The sequence below is a fragment of the Phoca vitulina genome, unplaced genomic scaffold (genome assembly GCF_004348235.1).
Source record: "Phoca vitulina isolate PV1807 unplaced genomic scaffold, GSC_HSeal_1.0 scaffold22, whole genome shotgun sequence".
In the NCBI taxonomy this organism is placed as follows: domain Eukaryota; kingdom Metazoa; phylum Chordata; class Mammalia; order Carnivora; family Phocidae; genus Phoca; species Phoca vitulina.
In genome coordinates this window covers 13851731-13871414 of record NW_022589725.1, presented here as the reverse complement: position 1 = coordinate 13871414, position 19684 = coordinate 13851731, and the positions used below count along the sequence as shown (strand labels likewise).

The following is a 19684-nucleotide window of genomic DNA, read 5'->3' as shown; positions in this document are numbered from 1 at the left end:
AGCACCTAGAAGGGTGAAACTACCACCATTTACTAAAGAGGGGGAAGATTGCAGGGGCACCTGGTTGGCTCAGTCGGTGGAACATGCGGCTCTTGATCTCAGGGTTGTGAGTTTAAGCCCCACATTGGGTGTAGAGATTTAAAATAAAATCTTTTTTTTTTTAAATAAATAATAAATAAAAAGGGAAAAGATTGCAGAAAGAACAGGGTCCCTTTTGGGGGGTGGGGACAGGGGGTTGAGAATTTTCAATATATTTATTTACATTTTTTTAAATTGAATCAATTGATAGGAAAATGTTAATAAGAACAATGATATATGAATAAGGCCAAAACAGTGATGGCTGAAATTGTGGGTAGAGTGGACGAGATGTGTCTGTGTTTCCTTCAGCTCTAAAAGGCTGCTTTGGTGATTTCAGACCACGCAGTCATCCATTCATGAAGAATGGGAACTTCAGACTCAGCCTAGAATGTAATCAATGCAGAAGGAATGACAGGAGATGAATCCCTTGGGTCAGGCTTACCCCTTGGAACGACTTGGGAAGTTCTTGCACACGTCCTGGCCTGCAGGCCCTGCCTCATTCACTGGCTCACCCACTGGGCACCTTCTGCCTAGTAGGCCCTGGACACGGCACGGCTCTGATGCCCCTGCTCTCCTAATGTGAAGCAAACTATCTTTACCTCCACCCCCACCCGGGCCTGGCTCCTCTGTGGCCCTGCAGGTCCCTAGCGGTTGGGTGATGTGTCTGCTGAAAGTGGGCGGCCACAGTATAGTCAGACCCTGCCCTTCCTTTGTCTCTGTCCAGCCCCTGCCTTCCTCCTCCCATTGCCATCCACCCCTCGGGGCCTGGAGAGCAAATGGCTTTGCTTCCATGAGAGAAATGATTTTGTCTCTTTCTTCATCCCATAGAGTTCCCATAGTTATCAAGCTGGGGAAAAAAAACCCTCAAAGGCCTTTCTGTCTGCCTTTTGTAGGTGAGAAACAAGGCCAGAGAGACTAGCAACTTCCCTAGCCCACAACCAGTCCATCAGCAAATCCTTTCAGCTCTACTTCTTTTTTTTTTTTTTTTTTTTTTTTTAAGTAAGCTATATACCCAACCTGGGGCTTGAACTCATGACCTTGAGATCAAGAACCGTATGCTTTACCAACCTCAGCTCTACTTTTATTTTTTTTTAAAGATTTTATTTATTTATTTATTTGAGAGAGCATGAAGGGGGGAGAAGCAGACTCCCCGCTGAGCAGGGAGCCTGATACGGGGCTCCATCCCAGGACCCTGAGATCATGACCTGAGCAGATGCTTAACCAGCTGAGCCACCCAGGCACCCCTCTACTTTCAGTATATGTGCTGCCGAAGCGAGCACGGCCCCTCTACTTTTAAAAATAAATTCTGGGGCGCCTGGGTGGCTCAGTTGGTTAAGCGACTGCCTTCGGCTCAGGTCATGATCCTGGAGTCCCGGGATCGAGTCCCACGTCGGGCTCCCTGCTCAGCAGGGAGTCTGCTTCTCTCTCTGAGCCTACCCCCTCTCATGCTCTCTCTCTCTATCTCATTCTCTCTCTCAAATAAATAAATAAATAAAAATAAATAAATAAATAAATTCTGAATTTGACTGCTTCTCACCAGCTTCCCTGGCACCATCCTAGCTAAATCACTATCATATTTCCCTTGGATGACTACATCACCTTCTCACCAGACTTCTTGCTTCTACCCTTGACCCTGGAGGTCTCCACCAGCAGCCAGAGGGAACCTGTTAAAACCAAAGTGGGTTGCCTTGGCAGCTCAGTCAGTTTAGCGTCTGCCTTCGGCTCAGGTCATGATCCCAGGGTCCTGGGATCGAGTCCCACGTTGGGCTCCTTGCTTGGCAGGGAGCCTGCTTTTCCCTCTGCCTGCCGCTCCCCCTTCCTGTGCTCACGCTCTCTCTCTCTGACAAATAAATAAATAAAATCTTTAAAAAAACAAAAAACCAAATCAAAGTTAGATCATGTCCCTGCAGTGTTCCCATGTCACTCAAAGGACAAAACCAAGTTCTTAAATGGCATTCAAGGCCCTGCATAGTCTGTCCCTTGGCTACTGCCAGACCCCATCGCTACCATTCTCCTGTCATTCACTTCACTGTAGTCAGGCTGGGATTCCTGGAGTGCCTGTATTCCTGCCTTGGGGCCTTTGCAGTTGTTCTTCCCACTGCTTTCCTCAGATCTTTGTGATGCCTGTACCCTCACTTCATTCAGGGCTCTGATCAAATGTCACCTCCTCAAGAAGCTTTCCCAGACTACAAGTTCTAATCCTCACGTCTTCCATGTTTCTGTCTAACCCTTTTCTCTCATTTATATTTCTTTTAGCGCTTATCACCATCTGACACATTTATTTATTGCCTGTCTCCTCCCGTTAAATTGTAAACTCATGCAGGTAGGAATTTTCATCTGATTTAGTCACTGCTTTATCCCCAGTACTTAGCATAGTGCCTGGCATTTAGTGAGTACTTAATAAAGATTTATGGAATGAATGAGTGTCCAGAGCTAGCAGGGCAGCTTGTCTGGTCCTTCCTACAGCCTCACAGCTCAACCCACAAAGGGGTCATGATCTGTCTTAGAAAACTCAGGTAAGAGCTCCACCAGAGCTACTTGGCATCGCTTTTATTTCCAAGATAATGGCAGATAAAGGGAGGGACTGGCCTTGCAGAGCCTGGGTGGGGGGCAGCTCTGAGCAGCCACAGCACACCTCTCCCTTTCCCACCCACAAAGCACCCAGGGACCCAGGGAGCATGCCTCTTCTCTTCCCTGTCCTCAAAGTTATCTCTGACTTCCAGGGCCCGAAAATAGCAGGTCCTCATGAAATAGTGGGCAGGTGAAAGGGGGAAGGAAGGGAGGAGCTTAGTAACATCCCTCTGCATCTGTCCTGTTGCACTGGCAAATTTAACATGTTCTGGAGTCAGACCCCCTCACTCAGTAGCTGGTCATCTTAGGCAAAATCTCATCACCTCTCTGAATCTTAGCTTCCTCATTAGTAAAATGGGGACGCTTACTTGCAAGATTTTGAGAATTCAATCAGGGGTTCAGTAAATATTAGCTGTTTTGTGTGTTTGTAGCTGTAAAAATTTGAGTTGCACAATCAGAGGCACAAATGAGGCCACTCTTTTTTAGCTATAAAAAAAATAACGACAGCTAACATTTATTGAGTTCTGTGAACCATTTACTTCTTGCTGCCAAGCCTGTGATATAAGCACAGTGTTTTCACTTTATTTTTTTTTTAAGATTTTATTTATTTATTTAAGAGAGCGTGTGCACACGTGCACGTGGGGGTTGGGGGGGTGGGAGAGGGAGAGGGAGAAGAGAGAATCTCAAGCACACTCCCTGCTGAGTACAGAGCCTGATGTGGGCTCCATCTCATGACCCTGAGATCACGACCAGAACCAAAATCAAGAGTCCAACGCTCAACCGACTGAGCCATCCAGGTGCCCCACAGTGCTGTCACTTTATAGGCAGGAACCCTGGCCTGGGGAGGTAAAGGGTCTTGCCCTAGGTCTGTCAAGTAGGCAGTCAGAGAGGTGAGGCCAAAACCCATACTGTCCAACTCCAGGAGTCAGGAGGCCTTTCAGGGGAGTCCCTTTACTTCCTATGGGTCTCAGTTTCCCATCTGTTGAGGGAGGGAGTTGAACTAGACATCTCTGAACCACAGGATCATGACACATGAATTCTTGAGTGATCCACATGTCGCATCAGATGGGACAGCAGTTTGCTTCGGGGCCTCCTGGTGGTGGTGGTCTTGTGCAGTTTATTGGTGCTCTGGGTGTTGACCGAACCTTCTGCTGGCCCCCACCCCCTGCATCACTGTGCTGCAGACAGTAGTCCAGCTCTCCTGGGACCATCTCAGGCATCTTGCTATTCTGTACCTTGAGGCAACTGTTGGACTAGGCTGCGGATGAATTGAGAAGACCAGAAGGAACCAGAATGTAGGAAATGCAACCTAGCAGGAACCTTCAGCTCTGAGTTTTTTGTTACAAGGGGTGTATGTGTGAGCATTCATATGTATAGGGGGGAGGGAAGGGTGTTACAGGGATTTGCTCCCATCCTCAAATCCTCCAGAGCTGTTGCCTACTGCTGTGGAATTCCAAACATTTCCGATCAGATAAAGGTGGCTGAAAATACCCGGGACTTGTTTGGACTAGTTGGAGGTGGTGCTAGGGTGAAGAGGTTGAGGCCACGGGGGCTCCCGGCAAGATCTGGCCTCTCTGAGGAGCTTGCCCTGGGTCACAGATGTGCATTGCCCTTTTCCCCTAGAATCCTACAGGTTTGAGGGCAAGACTCAGCAGGCTTCGATGTGGAGGAGAATCAGACTATTTTATGGTAACATGTCCTTCTATTCCAGAATGTTGCCTCTTACCTTCCACACTAATTACTGGGTCTTCTGAATACCCTTCAGAGACAAACCAAGTAGTCACTTAGCTGTCCATGGGTGAGTTACTTTCATCCTCTTCATGCTGCAGCAGTAGTAGGAGTCCTTGGGATGATCCCCTTAATTTTACAGTTGGGGAAAGTCCCAGACTTTCCCAGTATCCCAGATAGGGGAACGGACTCAGCCTAAGCAAGCCAGTGATAGTGCTGGGACACGAAACCCACATCTGCTGACTCTCTGCCTGGTGTTCTCTTCTTAACAGCATGCAGCACTGATCAGCACCAGATGAGGCGGTGGGGATAGCTTTGGGTGGAAATGAGAAGGGAACGGCTGCTTTGGACCATGGAGTACTTGGAGGCATAGACCCCAGAAGGAAACAGAGTTTTAGGGAGAGGGTTCGCCCTAGGGACCAAGTCTTTGTAGGTTGCTAACCCCAGTCCCTTCTGCCTGTTGCCTCAACACAATGCAGAAGATGCCTTTTCCAGAACCTTCCCATAAACTTCCTGTCCCCCTCCCTAAGCCTGGAAGAACTTGGTATCTGGGGAGTCCTGGTCACCCTGCCCAATCACCTGGTGTCTTGGGGCCTCCTCCTAGTTTTGTCAGGCAGTGACGATGAGGATGAAGAGAGAGGGAACTGGCCTTTCTTCCCTACCCTCCTCCCTGTCCACCAATCAGCTATACTCCTCAGCACCTTCTCTGGGCCCAGCACTGGGCTAGGCCTGAAGAGACAGAGCTCATGGTCAAAAATGAACAGCTCAAAGCAAAATAAGTCAGAGAAAGACAAATATCATATAATTTCACTCATATATGGAATTTAAGAAACAAATGATCATAAAGGAAAAATAGAGGCAAACCAAGAAACAGATTCTTAACTATAGAGAACTGAAGGTTGGGGCCGTGGGGCTAGGTGAAACAGGTGAAGCGTTACGGAGTACTCTTGTCGTGAGGAGCACAGAGTGCTGTATGGAAGTGCTGAAGCACTGTATTGTACACCTGAAACTAGTATCACACGTATGTTAACTGGAATTTAAACAAAAACTTTTGAAAAAATGAACAGCTCAACAAACTGGCAAGGGAGCTGAAGGAGACTTGGAGGCAGAAAGCAGGAGTCCTCCTTGAAGAAGTGACCTGGAGGTAAAGACTTAAGAGATAAATAGGAGATACCTTGGCAGAGGGATCAGCATGGGCAAAAGTCCTGAGGCTGAAGAGAACATGGTATGTGAAGAATGAAGCAGCCTGGCCCTAGACAAAGCTGAGGAAATCCTGCAGAGTCTTACAGACCCCAGAGAAGGCTCTAAGACACAAGGCTGAGCCCTGATCTAATAATAAAAACAGTAATAATAGCCGACATTTATTCAAAGTCTGCTCTGTGCCGTGCGGAGTTGGAAGAGCCTTAACGTGTATTCCTGTTGAATCCTCATAGTATTCTTGTGAAATAAGCACATCTTTAATCTCCATTGTATAGATGATGTCCAAAGCCAACACGTCTTAAGTGTAGTTGCAAGACTTACTGGGTACCTGCCTACTCTTTGCTCTGGCAGCCCTGCTCAGTAGAGAAATGGAAGTTAATTTGTCACCAGCCTTGGCCTCATCCAGATAGCACTGCCACTTTACCAGTGAGGAAATTCTACTCGGAGAGGAGCACAACCAGCCCAGGGCCCAGAGCAAGGCCAGCAAAGCTTCCTCTGCCAGGCTGTGGTGACTTCTTGGGCAGTCAGAGCTGGAGTAAAGCAGAAGAAAGAGGACCAAACTTGACACCAGCCAGTGGGGGGAGGTAGAGGGAAAGAGGCAAATGTTTTCCCAGAGAGCTGTCCAAAAGGGAAACACTCTGTGTAAAGCAGAGATGCCCTAGAGATGACTGTGAACTCCCACGAGTTTGGACCATCTGGAGTGAAACAGACCTACTACGTGACCTTGGCACTCCACGTTTCTGAACCCTGTCTAGGAAATGAGGATGTTAGGGATGAGCTTGTGCATCACATGGGAAGTTGGATGATTATGTTATAAGATCACTTTTGAGTCTCTGACTCTTGTTTCAGGTGTGAGCCTTGGTCCTCACCCAGGACACTGGGAGAAGAATGAAAGGCTGTGGCCATCTATCTACTCATGAGAAAATAGGGCATCACCAGGGATGGGATGAGAGAGGGTTGAGATGAGGGAGGCCTCAAAATTCCAGAGAATGAATGCATATGAGCATGTAGCAGCTTCCCAGGAGCCATTAAGTGCTGGGCTCTAGAGCCAGACTGCCGCATTACAAATCCCAACTCTGCGATTTATGAACTATAATGACCTTGGGAGGGTCCCTTGACCTCTCTGCCCTTATTTCCTCATCTGTAACATGGAAAGTAACAATAACACTTCATGGGGTTATTGGAAGGATTAAGTAAATTCGTATCCAGAACTAAGCTCTTAGCACCATGCCTGGTACCTGGTAAGTGCTCAGTAAATATCAGTCATCACTGCCAGGGAAGGAGGTTGTAAGCCCCTAAATGAGCATCTGTGCCCCCAGTAAATGCTTTTCTGAATTGTCTCTCTCTGCCTGTAAGACTAGCACCCTGATTCTGAGCTGAGGAGGTGGAGAGCCCACACTCACACTGCTGGGCCTGATATCTTTCTCAATTCCCCAGCGGAGGTGTTATCTCCTCCCGGCACAACCACTTCCTTTTCTGAGAAATGAGCACATCTGTCAGGCTTAGCTTCTGAGAACTAATGGTGAGGGAGGAGGCGGGGGAAGGGAAGCTGGCAGCTGACAGGGGCAGAGTTGGAGAAAGATTAACATGAAGTTTGCTGCAATGATGTCTCCAAATATTCCCTAAAGCCCAGATGGCTTGAGCCCCCAATGACACCCACTTCAGCCAGTAACACCAAGGTCACCTTGCTTTACTAAGTGCTTTCATCCCCTGATCTTACCACCACTGTCTTGGGAGGTCAAAGTAGGAGGAACTGAGGCTCCAAAGTAGAGAGGCCTGTGGTCACCCATCTCTGCCTCTGCCCTAACTGAGCTGCCTCTCGAAATTGCCCACATCGAAATCCAACCCCTCCCCCCACAGTGGAAGAGAGAGGCTGTGTTCCTTTCACATTGCTGAGGCCAACAGCTCCCCCGGGAAAGCCAAGGGAAGTGGATTCCAACCACAAACCTCATTTCTTCCGAGTCTCCGCCTGCACCTCCCTGCCAAGAGAGTGATAAGTCCTCTCCGTTTGCCCCATCCCCCCTTCCTGCCATCTCCCAGGGATCTCCTAACGAGGCCTCATTTATCTATTCAGCAAGCATGTATCAGCCTCTCCCTCAGGGAAACTGAGGCTAGCAGCAGAAAGTGACTCTGCAAGTGACTCATGGCCTGCCCATGCAGGGCCATGACGAGGCCAAAACAAGGTACAGCGCTGATGTCTCTGGCACTTTCCCTGGGCTGCTAGGAGCCCCTTCCTCTTCTCCACCTACCTCTTTCCCAAAATAACCAAGCAGGAAGGAAGTGGTGGGCCTGGGCCATCCAGAGTCACCCTAGAGGAAGGAAGGGCCCGTCTGGCACAAGCACTTGTTCCCCCCACTGAAGTCAGGACGGAAGGGTTTCACTTTCCCTCCTGGTCTTCGTCATATCCTTTTCCTGTGGCACCCAGTTCCCCTCAGCTGGCTAGGGGCCAGAGCTCATTCATTCAGCTGGTGGCCTCGGGCAACCTTCCCCCACCTAGAGGGACTCAGGATTATAGCCTTGGCCCGGAATATGGGGTTTGCTGCTGCATGTACTGGACCTTGCAACTGACTTCCCCACATACCCTCTTTGGGCAGGTCTCTTGGTATCTGAGCCTCCATTTACCTGGGTTTAGATCAAGGTCCTCCTTCAGTAATAGAAGTGCATGCACCTGGCCCACGATGGGGCCTTGAAAAGTATCATCCTTTTGAAAGTGAACACAGGGGCGCCTGGGTGGCTCTGTCGGTTAAGCGTCTGCCTTCGGCTCAGGTCATGATCCCAGGGTCCTGGGATCGAGCCCCATATCGGGCTCCCTGCTCATCTGGGAGCCTGCTTCTCCCTCTCCCACTCCCCCTGCTTGTGTTCCCTCTCTCGCTGTGTCTCTCTGTCAGATAAAGAAATAAAATCTTAAAAAAAAAAAAAAAAAGAAGAAAGAAAGAAAGTCAACACAGTCCTTTATGGAGGTTGGAAGCAAAGACACTGGAGCCAGACTATTGGTGCAGGCAGCCCAGCCACTGTGTGACCTCGGGCAAGTCACAGATTATCTGAGGGCTGCAGGTCCATCAGCTGTATGGTGGGTTAACAACAGTACCCACTGCCCGGCGTGGAGACAGTTCAGTGAACTGATCTACAAAAAGGACTGAGAAGAGTGCTTTCCTTGCAGGGTAAGTGCTCAGGAAGCATCTGCTACCACTGCCACTCTGTGGGTTAGGTTCTCTGTAGGTAGGGACAGCAGGGACTGGGATGGCAGGATCAGACATCAGAATGAGCAAGAGGTCAGAACTCAGACAAATCGCAGTCCCACCACTTCCATGATAGAGGGCGGGTGAACTCTGAAGCCTCCATTTTCACATCTGTGAAACTAGGCCATTGATAAATATTATGAGGATTAAATGAAAATAGTTCTTCATTTAAATGTTCACCTAAAATAGATTCATTTAGGGGTGCCTGGGTGGCTCCGTTGGTTGAGTGTCTGACTCTTGATTTCAGTTCAGGTCATGATCTCATGGGTTGTGAGATGGAGCTCTGCAGCCCTGCATCAGGCTCCGCACTCAGTGGGGACTTAGCTGGAGCTTCTCTCTCTCTGTCCCCCCCCCCCCGCCCCCCCGCCCTGCTTACCCTCATTGCGCACAGATGCGCGCTCCCGCACACTCTCTCTCTCTCTCTAAATAAATAATCTTTATAAAAAATTTTAGGGGTGCCTGGGTGGCTCAGTTGCTTAAGCATCTACCCTTGGCTCAGGTCATGATCCCCGAGTCCCGGAATCGAGTCCCACATCGGGCTTCCTGCTGAGCAGGGAGTCTGCTTCTCCCTCTTCCCTTCACCCCACTCGTGCTATCTCTCACCCTCTCTCTGTCTAGTAAATAAAATCTTTAATTAAGTAAATCTTTAAAAATAAAATAGATTTATTTAGGGGGTGCCTGGCTGGCACAGTCAGTAGAGCATGCAATTCTTGATCTCGGGGCTGTGAGTTCAGGCCCCATGTTGGGCATAGAGCTTACTTAAAAAAAAATTATAGTGGCACCTGGCTGGCTCAGTAGGTGGAGCATGTGACTCCAGATTTCAAGGTTGTGAGTTCGAGTCTCACATTGGGTGTGAGATTACTTAAAAATAAAATCTTTTTTAAAAATTATAAAATAGGGGCACCTGGGTGGCTCAGTCGTTAAGCGTCTGCCTTCGGCTCAGGTCATGATCCCAGGGTCCTGGGATCGAGCCCCGCATTGGGCTCCCTGCTCAGTGGGAAGCCTGCTTCTCCCTCTCCCACTCCCCCTGCTTGTGTTCCCTCTCTCGCTGTCTCTCTCTCTGTCAAATAAATAAATAAAATCTTTTAAAAAAAATTATAACATAGATTCATTAAGAATGGCACCTGCTGTGCTCAAGGTACAGCATCAGGTTCTGGAGATACAAGGGACAAAACCAGACACAGTCTAGTGGGGGAGACAGGACAAAAAATACTCAAATGAATGTGATTATACATGGAATCATGGAATATGACCTAGTCAAGGTAAAGTGCTTTAGCTCAGTGCTCAGCGCAACTAAAACATTCAAATGTGTAATAAAGGGTCAGCTGCCATAATAGCACTTGTTATTATTTTATTATTATTTAACAAGTGAGGACATTGGGCTGCTCAAGGTCACACCACTAGGAAGCAGCATGGAAACGTGGGAGGTCAGGGACGCCTGGGTGGGTCAGTCAGTTAAGCATCTGCCTTTGGCTCAGGTCATCATCCTGGGGTCCTGGGATCAAGCCCCACATCGGGCTCCTTGCTCAGTGGGGAGTCTGCTTCTCCCTCTGCCTCTCCTCCCTGCTTATGCCCTCTCTCTCTCAAAGAAGTAAATAATATCTTAAAAAAAAGGAAATGTGGGAGGTTAGAGAGAAGGGTGGGCATCGGAGGACTGATCAGACTCAAGTAGGCACTGTGCTTCAGCCCCTGGCAGGGTGGATGGGCCGCTGCCTTAGGGGAGTTGTTGTGGCCTGTGTCATTCAGTTGGCCTCTGGGCAGAGATCTAGCTGTAGTCAGTCTGTGCCTGTCTGGATGGGCCTGGCTTTAGAATTGGATCAGACTTGGTCCCTGCCTACACTGAGCCCCCAGACTAAGGGGGGAAAACTGACACACAGATAGGCCTCAATTTAGGGACACCCTGCCTCCCATTCTCGCCTCAGGGCCTTTGCACTTGTTGCTACTGCTGGAACATGCTCTGTTTTACCCAAGATTTTTTGATCCTCCCTTGGCCACTGCCACCTTGTCTTTCAGCTCTCAGCTCAAACCTCACTTCCCGAGAGACCTTCCCTGACCATTCCACCTATATCAGTCAGTCCCCCAGGTGTTCTCTGTCACCTCCCCATGACTTACTGCCTTCAAAACCCCATCATCTCTGAAATTGTCTTGTTTCTTATTATCCTCTCTGCTTCTCACTAGGACAGTGTTTCTCAACCTTTTTTCCTTATCACCACCCCCCGCCCCAGGCATCTTTGTCTACGTTCTTGTTCTAATTGCCTTCCCATGACATTTGAATACCACAGCTGTACTCTGTATCTTTTTATGTGCTGTGGCCCCATGGAAAGCCACAAAGCACTGTAGTATCCAAGAATTTTTTGCTTTGCCCCACTGGAGGCGATTGCCCTCCTGTTGAGAGCGTGTGGACTAGAACATAAGCTCCATAAAAGCAGATCTTGTTTGTCTTATTCACTGCTGTGTCTTTAGTGCTGGGCTTGGAGCATGGTTTGCACTCAAGAAATATTTATGGTGTAAATGAGAGTCCAAAACCCTGGAAGCACAAAGGAGATACTCATTGTGGAGTCTTATATGTTGAGTAGGGGTTGGCTTACTGAGGAAGATGATGTGGGGAGGGTGACCAGTTAGAGGACACACAGGGGTGAGAAACACTGGAGTATGTCAGGTTGGGCCATTCCATGTACGGGGCCAGGACTGTTGGAGGCAGGACCTTGAAAGTGGTCCCGGCCTTGGCTTCTCCTGGGGACCCTGGTTCTTGGCTCATCCCTCTGAGGGGCCCTGATGCCAAGTCAGAAGACACCAATTCCTAGTCCATGCTCTACCACAAACCAGCTCTGTGAAACTATAGAATGGGCAGGTGGGTTGACCATACTAACTTGTGGGGTCTGCCTGGCTGGGAGTCCATGATCCTGCCGTGGAGGTCATTAGCCATTGCCTGTCCCCAGTGGCCCTGCAAATCCCTGCATGGATCCCATGTCAGTGGTCACAGCTGCAAAGAGAAACTTCCACTTTGCTCTCACCCAAGCTGAGGATGCAGACAGCCTCAGGCCTGGGTCTCCTGAAAGCCTCTATGACATCAGAGCCTTCCCTGCAACCCCCCCTTACGATCTCACCCCCTGCCCACCATGCCAGCTCTGGCTGAAACTAGTGGGAACCATTGAAGAACACTGGGGCTTATCTCTGCTTTTCCAGAACCAGGCTGCCCTGCAATGCTGTTTATTTATCCAGGGCAACCGCCCACTGAGAAAATGGCTGTGTTTGTTTCCAAGTGTGTCGTGTGAACCTTGAGCTAAATATACCCACACCACTGCCTCCCCAGCACCCGCCCCGGAATAGCACACCCCATTTTGCTCATGTTCTGTCTGCAAAAGCAGTCCCTAGAATCCATAGCCCCTGGAAATCGTACTCCCCCCGCCCCAGGAGAAGGAGCTCCTGAAAAGGAGATGAAGGTTGTCCTGGCCAGGAATGCATGAGTGGGGGGGCTGGGCAGGTCAGTCTTGTTCTCTATGACACCGAAATGAGAATGTTCCCTCCACCCTGGAATGACTGTTCCTGGACAGTGAGTGCTTTGTGCCCTTGCAGGGACAGGGCCTGTTTACTCCAACCCAGCCCCAGAGAGGAAAGTTTCCTGTGGCTGCCAGCCCTCTACTTTAGGAAAGTTCCCATCGAGGGAGCCAGGCCTCTCCCACTTTGGCTGCAACCCCAGTGTCCCTGGTTTCTTGTGAGACATTGGGCCCCTTGGGATAGTCAGGTCCTTCTGGCCTTGGTCTCACTTCTCCCATGCTCCCGACAGTCCAGGACTCTCCCCCATTATGGGTCCATCTTTTTTGTGACTCCATTTGGGCCTACTTTACTTAGCACCAGAAAAAATTGTAACTCTTGTAAGGATTTTCTTTTCTGCCACCACCCATGAGGCTAGCCAGGATGAAGGGGAAAAGAGAGGGAAGCATATCCACACCAGCAATGCCTGGGCAGCAACAAGGCCAAAGAGTTAGGAGGCTGCCTGCTGCCACACCCCTGCCCTTCTCTCCCCAGACCCAAGGCTCCCTCTCAACCCCACCCCACACCCCTCTTCCTAGAATCCATTGTAGCCCTACTGACAGGACAGATCGTCCCAGCCCCCCACATAGGGAAGTGTCCTGCTACAGCCATACTTCCTTTGGAGCTGAGCAGCCCTGGGTTCTGATCCTGGCTCTGCCGCCTATTAACTGGGTGACCCCAGGCCAGGTCTTCCCTATCCAGTGTGAAGTGGGGCTCAAATCTACCTGATGAAGGTGAAATGGGTCCTACCTGGCACTTAGTAGACTTGTAGTACCTTCGCTCCGCTCATGTATTTGTTGAGCACCAACATGTGCCAGACACTGTTCCAGGCACTGAGTACATAGAGACAAGACAAGACCTCTGCCCTTGTCAAGCCACACCTAGTGCAGGAGGCAAAACAAAAACAACGTGTCGAATCTGGTTATGAAAAGTGCTGGGAAGAAAAAGCAAAGTAGAGAGAGATGAGAATGGGTACCGTTTTAGAAGATGTGACCAAGGCAGGCCTCCCTGAGGAGATGACATTTGAGCAGATTCAGGAGTGAAATGAGGGAGTGAGTGAGGCAGGTGGTGATCTGGGGTCAAGTGCTCCAGGCAGCGAGAACAGCAAGCTCCCGAGCAGAAGCAGATGTTCGAGGAAAAGCAAGGAGGCTGGTGTGATGAGTGGAGTATGCGGTGGGGAGGGGGCAGGTCCTGCTAGACCTCGCTGGCCGTGGTAAGGAGTGGGGACTTTATTCCAGGGGTGATGGGAAGCCTTGGGAAGGCTGAGAGCTTGGGATGAGATGGGAAGGAGTGACATGGTCTGAATGGAGGGGCTTTTTCTGGTGTTTCTTTCCCCCCAGTACCTGGTAAACATTCTGGTAAGGGCTCTAGCTTATGTGTCACTGCCACCTCCCTAATGGCTTAATAAATACTAAGGAGTCTTTGAGTCATCTTGGCAGTTCGGTGTGCATGGCATTCTGCTAGGTACCAGGGGTGTGAGCAGAAATGACTCCGGCTTTCTAAGTGCAAAGGCAAAGCTGTTGGAGGACTTTAAGCCCAGGCGTGCTGTGATCTGATCTACGGTTTTTAAAAATCCTCCGTGTGGAGCATGAACTGAGTGGGGTTATCAAGACCAGAAGAAGGGCCAGGCAGGTCTCACAGTGAGCAGACTGGCCTGGTGAAACTTGGAACCAACTGGAGACAGCAGGTGTTGTCTGAGGGAGCAGCCACCACTCAGCCAGTTGGGACCAGGTGGAAATGAGGGCCCTGGGCTCTGTGTTCATTCGTCTGTGGTCCATTCACACTCTGGACACCCTCCCTAGGCCCAGAGGCTCCTGGTCTGTAAATGGGGAGAGATAGCCTGCACTGCAGCACTGTTGGGAGGACTAAAGGACAAATGGGGTGCAAAGCTTACTCATTAAAGGGTGCTGCAGCCCCCCTCTCCCTGCCCCACGGGCTGGCTCCACCCTGGGCTGGGTAATTTAACCCACAGCTCCACCTTCCCCATATCATGTGCTTCCCTCCTGACTGCCCTCAGGGCTGAGGGCTGTTGCTCATCTCCTTCTGGGCCCCAAGTCACACCCCTGGGGGGCCCCCGGGGGGCTGGGGACAGGGACAGGGCCTCACAGACCCCATCCCAGTCCTGCATCAGAGTAGCTATCCCTCTACTCTGCCTTCTCTGTCTACCCATCAGCCTGCCCTCCCTTCTCCAGAGGGAGGAGCCTCAGGCCAATAGTCCCCAGACCTGGCCTGCCCCTGAATCGCTGGGAACTTAACCCTGTCCCCTCTCCCTCCCTACCTCAGTTGCATCAGCAGGAAGGCTAAGGCCTAGTGGTTCTGCACTATGCACAGACTCAACCCCATGTTCCTCCTCGGCTTCCAGACCACACATGGGCCTGCTCTTGCTCATCGCTTCACCCTCATCTCCCCAACCCCTTCTCTCTTGCCCTCTGCTCCAGCCACCTAGCCTCCTGTCACTTCCCTGCCCCTGCCCCTCTCTTTCCCGCTGCCGGTCCTCCAGTACCACTTTTTAGCCAGCTCACCTTGGACAAAGCCCTTCCCAGCTTTGCACTGTTATCTCAGCAATAAAGTGCGTTGGTCATCCCCAGCTGGGCGGCAGGAAGGAGGGCAGCCTTTGAGCCCTTTATCTGGCTCAGGTGGGCATGGATGGTTATAGTTTTTCAAATCACCATTGCAGGGACGCTTGGGTGGCTCAGATGGTTAAGCGCCTGCCTTTGACTCAGGTCATGATCCCAGGGTCCTGGGATCGATTCCCACATCAGGCTCCCCGCTCAGCGGGGAGCCTGCTTGTCCCTCTGCCTGCCACTCCCCCTGCTTGTGCGCGGCTCTGTCTCTCTGACAAATAAATAAATTTTTTTTTAAAGATTTTATTTATTTATTTTATTTATAAGAGAGAGTGACAGAGAGAGCGAGAGAGATCACAAGTGGGGAAGAGAGGGAGAAGCAAGCTCCCACTGAGCAAGGAGCCCGATGCGAGGCTCGATCCCAGGACCCTGGCATCACGACCTGAGCCGAAGGCAGACGCCTAACCATCTGAGCCACCCAGGCGCCCCTAAATAAATTTTAAAAAAGAAAAATAGGGGCGCCTGGGTGGCTCGGTCGTTAAGCGTCTGCCTTCGGCTCAGGTCATGATTCCAGGGTCCTGGGATTGAGCCCCGCATCTGGCTCCCTGCTCCGCGGGAAGCCTGCTTCTCTCTCTCCCACTCCCCCTGCTTGTGTTCCCTCTCTCGCTGTGTCTCTGTCAAACAAATAAATAAAATCTTTAAAAAAAAAAAAAGAAAAAGAAAAATCTCCAAGTCATCATTGCATGCAGGTGGCCTCCTTCTCCCACCCACCCACATTACTGATGTAGAACTCAAACAGCACCCTCCTTTCTCTTCTCTCTCCCTTCAGGACACTTTTGTGGAACTCTACGGGAACAATGCAGCGGCCGAGAGCCGGAAGGGCCAGGAGCGCTTCAACCGCTGGTTCCTGACAGGCATGACTGTGGCTGGCGTGGTTCTGCTGGGCTCGCTCTTCAGTCGGAAATGACCAGACACTGACCACCCACTTACCCTCCTACCCTACCTGTCCTGCCCCTACCATATCCCTTTGTCCAGCCACTATTGCCACCAGGAGAACCACTACATGCAGCCTCTGGCCACCTACCCATCACAGGGTTGGGCCTAGACCTGGTCTCCCGCAATTAGTTGTCTAGAATCTACCATGCTTCTGTGAGAGCCGCCTTCCCTACATCTCAGTTCTCCTGGCCTCAGAACCCACAAGCTTTCCCCAAAATCTGCCCCATGGAAGCTGGCAGGTGTGGGGGTGTTTGTGGCTGGGAGCTGGAGGGCCCTGCCTGATTAGTGGAACCCCCAATTAGCCTCCCTAAGAATGCTTTCCTGCCAGGGAGCTGGAGAGTTTTCTGACCTTTTTCCCCAGAAGGAGAGACTAGATTGCCTTCGTTTTGATGTTTGTGGCCTCAGAATTGATCATTCCCTTCCCCTTCCAGGACCTAGGCTCCCCTTCCTTTCATCCCCACCTTCCCAAGAGCCACTTAGGGGCCACTTCTGACTAATTAGGGACTCAAGCTGCTTGGAATAAAGAAACAAGGACCAGGACCCCCTCCCCACCTCTGGCCTGGCCAAAGTCCCTGACCCCAATCCCAGTGTCCTCCAGAAGCCTCTGGCTAAAGGCCAGCCCCGCCCGGGAAGGAAGGGGCTGTAGCTGCAGGAAGTGCCCCATGCCAAAGTTGGGGTAGCCCTTGCAGCTTAGCACCACCCCAGTTCCTTTCCCCTTCCCCTCCCTCGGCTCCCATCACCATAACTGAGGGACCAACTGGGCCCAAGGCAGGTGCCCCAGAGCTGTTGATGGCCTCAGCTGCCTCACTTCCTGCAAGATGATCGGCCTGTGGCGCCTTTGCCTTGGGCTGCCGCCCATGGAGTCTGGGGATTTGGGGGCCTTGGCCCAGAGGTGAAGGGGAGCTACAGGGAGCAGCTGTGGGAGCCCTAGAGTCTTCCCTACCTCAGGCAGGAAAGGCAGGAGGGAGACTGTGGTGCACGGGGTGCAGGTGGGGGTGGGAGGAGGGGTCAGTCCTACCTGGCCAAGCAGATGTGTGCCCCACCCCCATTCGGCCTGGGCTGCCGGGCTGCCAAGGTCAGAGTGGCCTGGCCGGGAGTCCTTCAGGCCTCCCTCTCCTCTACTCCACCCATGGCCTGTCTCGTCCCTGGGGGTCCCGGCCTACCCTTGGCCATCCCGGGCTCTCTGCTGTACATATCCGAGACTAGTTTTTATTCCTTGTGAAGATGATATACTATTTTTGTTAAGCGTGTCTGTATTTATGTGTGAGGAGCTGCTGGCTTGCTGTGCGTGTGCACGTGGAGAGCTGGTGCCCGGAGACTGAGCGGCCTGATGCTCCCTCCCCTGCCCTGGTCTGGGGAAGCCAGCTGGGGGTCCTGGCTCCTGAGGGGCACCTGTCCCCCCCCCCCCAGCCCCCACCCCACACTTGTTCCAGCTCTTTGAAATAGTCTGTGTGAAGGTGAAAGTGCAGTTCAGTAATAAACTGTGTTGACTCAGTGAGTAAAGGGCCTGGGCTCTTGTGTGCCCCGGGCTGGGGAAGGAGGGGCTGTGCAGCTGCCAGCAGGTTCTGCGGGGGAGCTGGGCACCGCTGCCGGCTCTGCTGCCCTCAGGAGAGGGCCTTGGACAAGTCCCTTCTTCCCTCTGGGCCTGCATGTCTCCACCTGCTCATTGATGGGGTTTTTATTGAGCAGCTGCTGTGTGCTGAGCACTGGGGTGTGTGTGCACAGGACGGACACAGTCTCTGCCCTCGGGAACTGACATTCTAGGGGAACAAACAGCCACTTGGCAAGGACTCTGCCCAGGCACAGTCCTAGGCACTGGGGATTCTGCAGTGAACAAAGCTCTTCCTTTATGGAACTCCCATTCTTGGGGAGACAAATATATAAGGATGGGTCTGGGCACTGGAGGGCAAAGGTGGAAACTGGGTGACCATAAGGAAGAATGGCAAGACTTACGAAGGACCTAGTGGGAAGGAGGTAGGAAGGAGTCAGACTTGAGGTAACATTTTTTTTTTAACATGTATTTATTGGGGCACCTGGGTGGCTCAGTCCATGAAGCGTCTGCCTTCAGCTCAGGTCATGATCCCAGGGTTCCATACTGGGCTTCCTGCTCAGCAGGAGAGTCTGCTTCTCTCCTTCCCTCTGCCCCTTACCCCGACTCGTGCTCTCTCTCACTCACTCTCTCAAATAAATATCTTTTAAAATAAAATATTTAAGAGAGCATGAGCAGGAGGGGCAGAGGGAGAGGGAGAGAGAACCTCAAGCAGACTCCACGCTGAATGGGGAGCCTGATGTGGGGCTCGATCTCACGACTCTGGTCTTTACCTGAGCTGAAACCAAGAGTCGCCACTCAACCGATTGTGCCACCCAGGCACCTCCAGACTTGAGGTAACATTTTAAAGGTAGATCCCACAATCCATTTACTGATAGAAATAGTTCAAGAAAGAAAGAGGAATCAAAGGTGATTGGAGTTTTTGGAATGGTGACACCATTATAATTACAAAAGTGAAGCACATGTCTTAGGGCAGTGCAACCCAAGAGGCTCATAGTGGGTGCCCAACAGTATTTAATATGGGGACCTGAGCTTGTCTAGGCTCCCTAGAAGAAGTAAGGCCAGAAGACCGTATGAGTTAACTAAAAGAATGAGGGAAGCATAAAGAGTGGTCCTGGTCAAGAAGCAGCAAGTGCACAGGGTGAGTAGGAGTTTTCTTCAGGCAGAAGGAAAGTTGATGTGTGGAGTTGAAAAGAAGCTCCTGGGTCAAGACTGCGCCAGAGAGGTGGGGTGAGGGGAGTGAACTTGATCCTGAGGGCAGTGAGAGCTAAAGGGAGGTTGTAAGTCAGGGAGTGATACGCCCCCTTAGAGCCCCCAAAACAAAACACCCCGTATGGAGAAGGTTCTGGAAGGGAACAGTGGAAACCTGGAGACCAGTGAAGAAGCCATGGTTTGGTTAAGGCTCTGGTTCTCAGGGTGGGCAGGCCAGGTGTGTCTCCTAGGTCACCATTCCTGGGCTTGTGACTTTGGGCAAGTTACCTACCCTCTCTTTGCTCCAACTTTGCCCTCTATAAATGGGATCGATGGCAGTACCCATCTCACGCGATTGTGGTCAAGATTGAATGAAATAACCTGACAGAGCTTGGGGCAGGACTGGATGGGAAGGCGCGGCAACGATGACCCCACCATCGCGCGGGCTCCCGCGAAGGTGGAAGAAGAGGCTCCCCACAGAGGAGAGCCCTTCCACTTGGAGCAGCCGGTGGCCGTTGTCCCGGAGGGGTCTGAGAAAGCGAGCGAGGACTTCGGGGCGGGTGCTCCAGCCGGGGGCGGGGCTGGAGGCGGGAGCCTGCCTCGGGCGCTCCGCCCCGCCGGCCTTCAGGAGCGGGCTTGACTGCCCTCTGGTGGCCGAGGGTGGGGTGAGACCTGAGGCCACGCCCACTGCAGCTGCCCTTCCGCGGCGCCCGGGACCTCTGTCTCCCGCAGGCCGGCTTTCCTTGGTGTCTGTCCTCCGTCCTGCTCACCAGAGGGACCTTTACACTTCCAATCTTGGGGTACCGTATTCAGAGCTTGCCGCGGCTCTCCTGGGACTCAGGGTCATCATTCTCCTTAGTTCAACACCGAAGTCTCCAGCCTTCCCCCCCCCCACCCCCGCAATGCGTCCCTTGCCCCTGCCCTTTTACCTTAGCCACGCAGGACCCCTCTTCAGATTTTTGATCCTTCTGGAAACATCTTTCACATACAGGCAAATACATAGATATAAATATATTTTGATCCTCACCGCACCC

The 19684-nt window shown here is 51.4% G+C and overlaps 1 protein-coding gene across 4 annotated transcripts in view; it reads left to right on the top strand.

Annotated features, from left to right (window-relative positions):
- The window catches only part of BCL2L1 (BCL2 like 1), a 51692-nt gene extending 34284 nt beyond the window's left edge, over positions 1–17408 (top strand). For all 4 annotated transcript variants that reach the window (XM_032419266.1, XM_032419264.1, XM_032419265.1 and 1 more), the window contains exon 3: positions 15744–17408. In XM_032419266.1, coding sequence (XP_032275157.1) covers positions 15744–15881 — 138 coding nt within the window. In that variant the 3' untranslated portion in view covers positions 15882–17408. The remainder of the gene's footprint in view (positions 1–15743) is intronic.
- The last annotated feature ends 2276 nt before the right edge of the window (positions 17409–19684 follow it).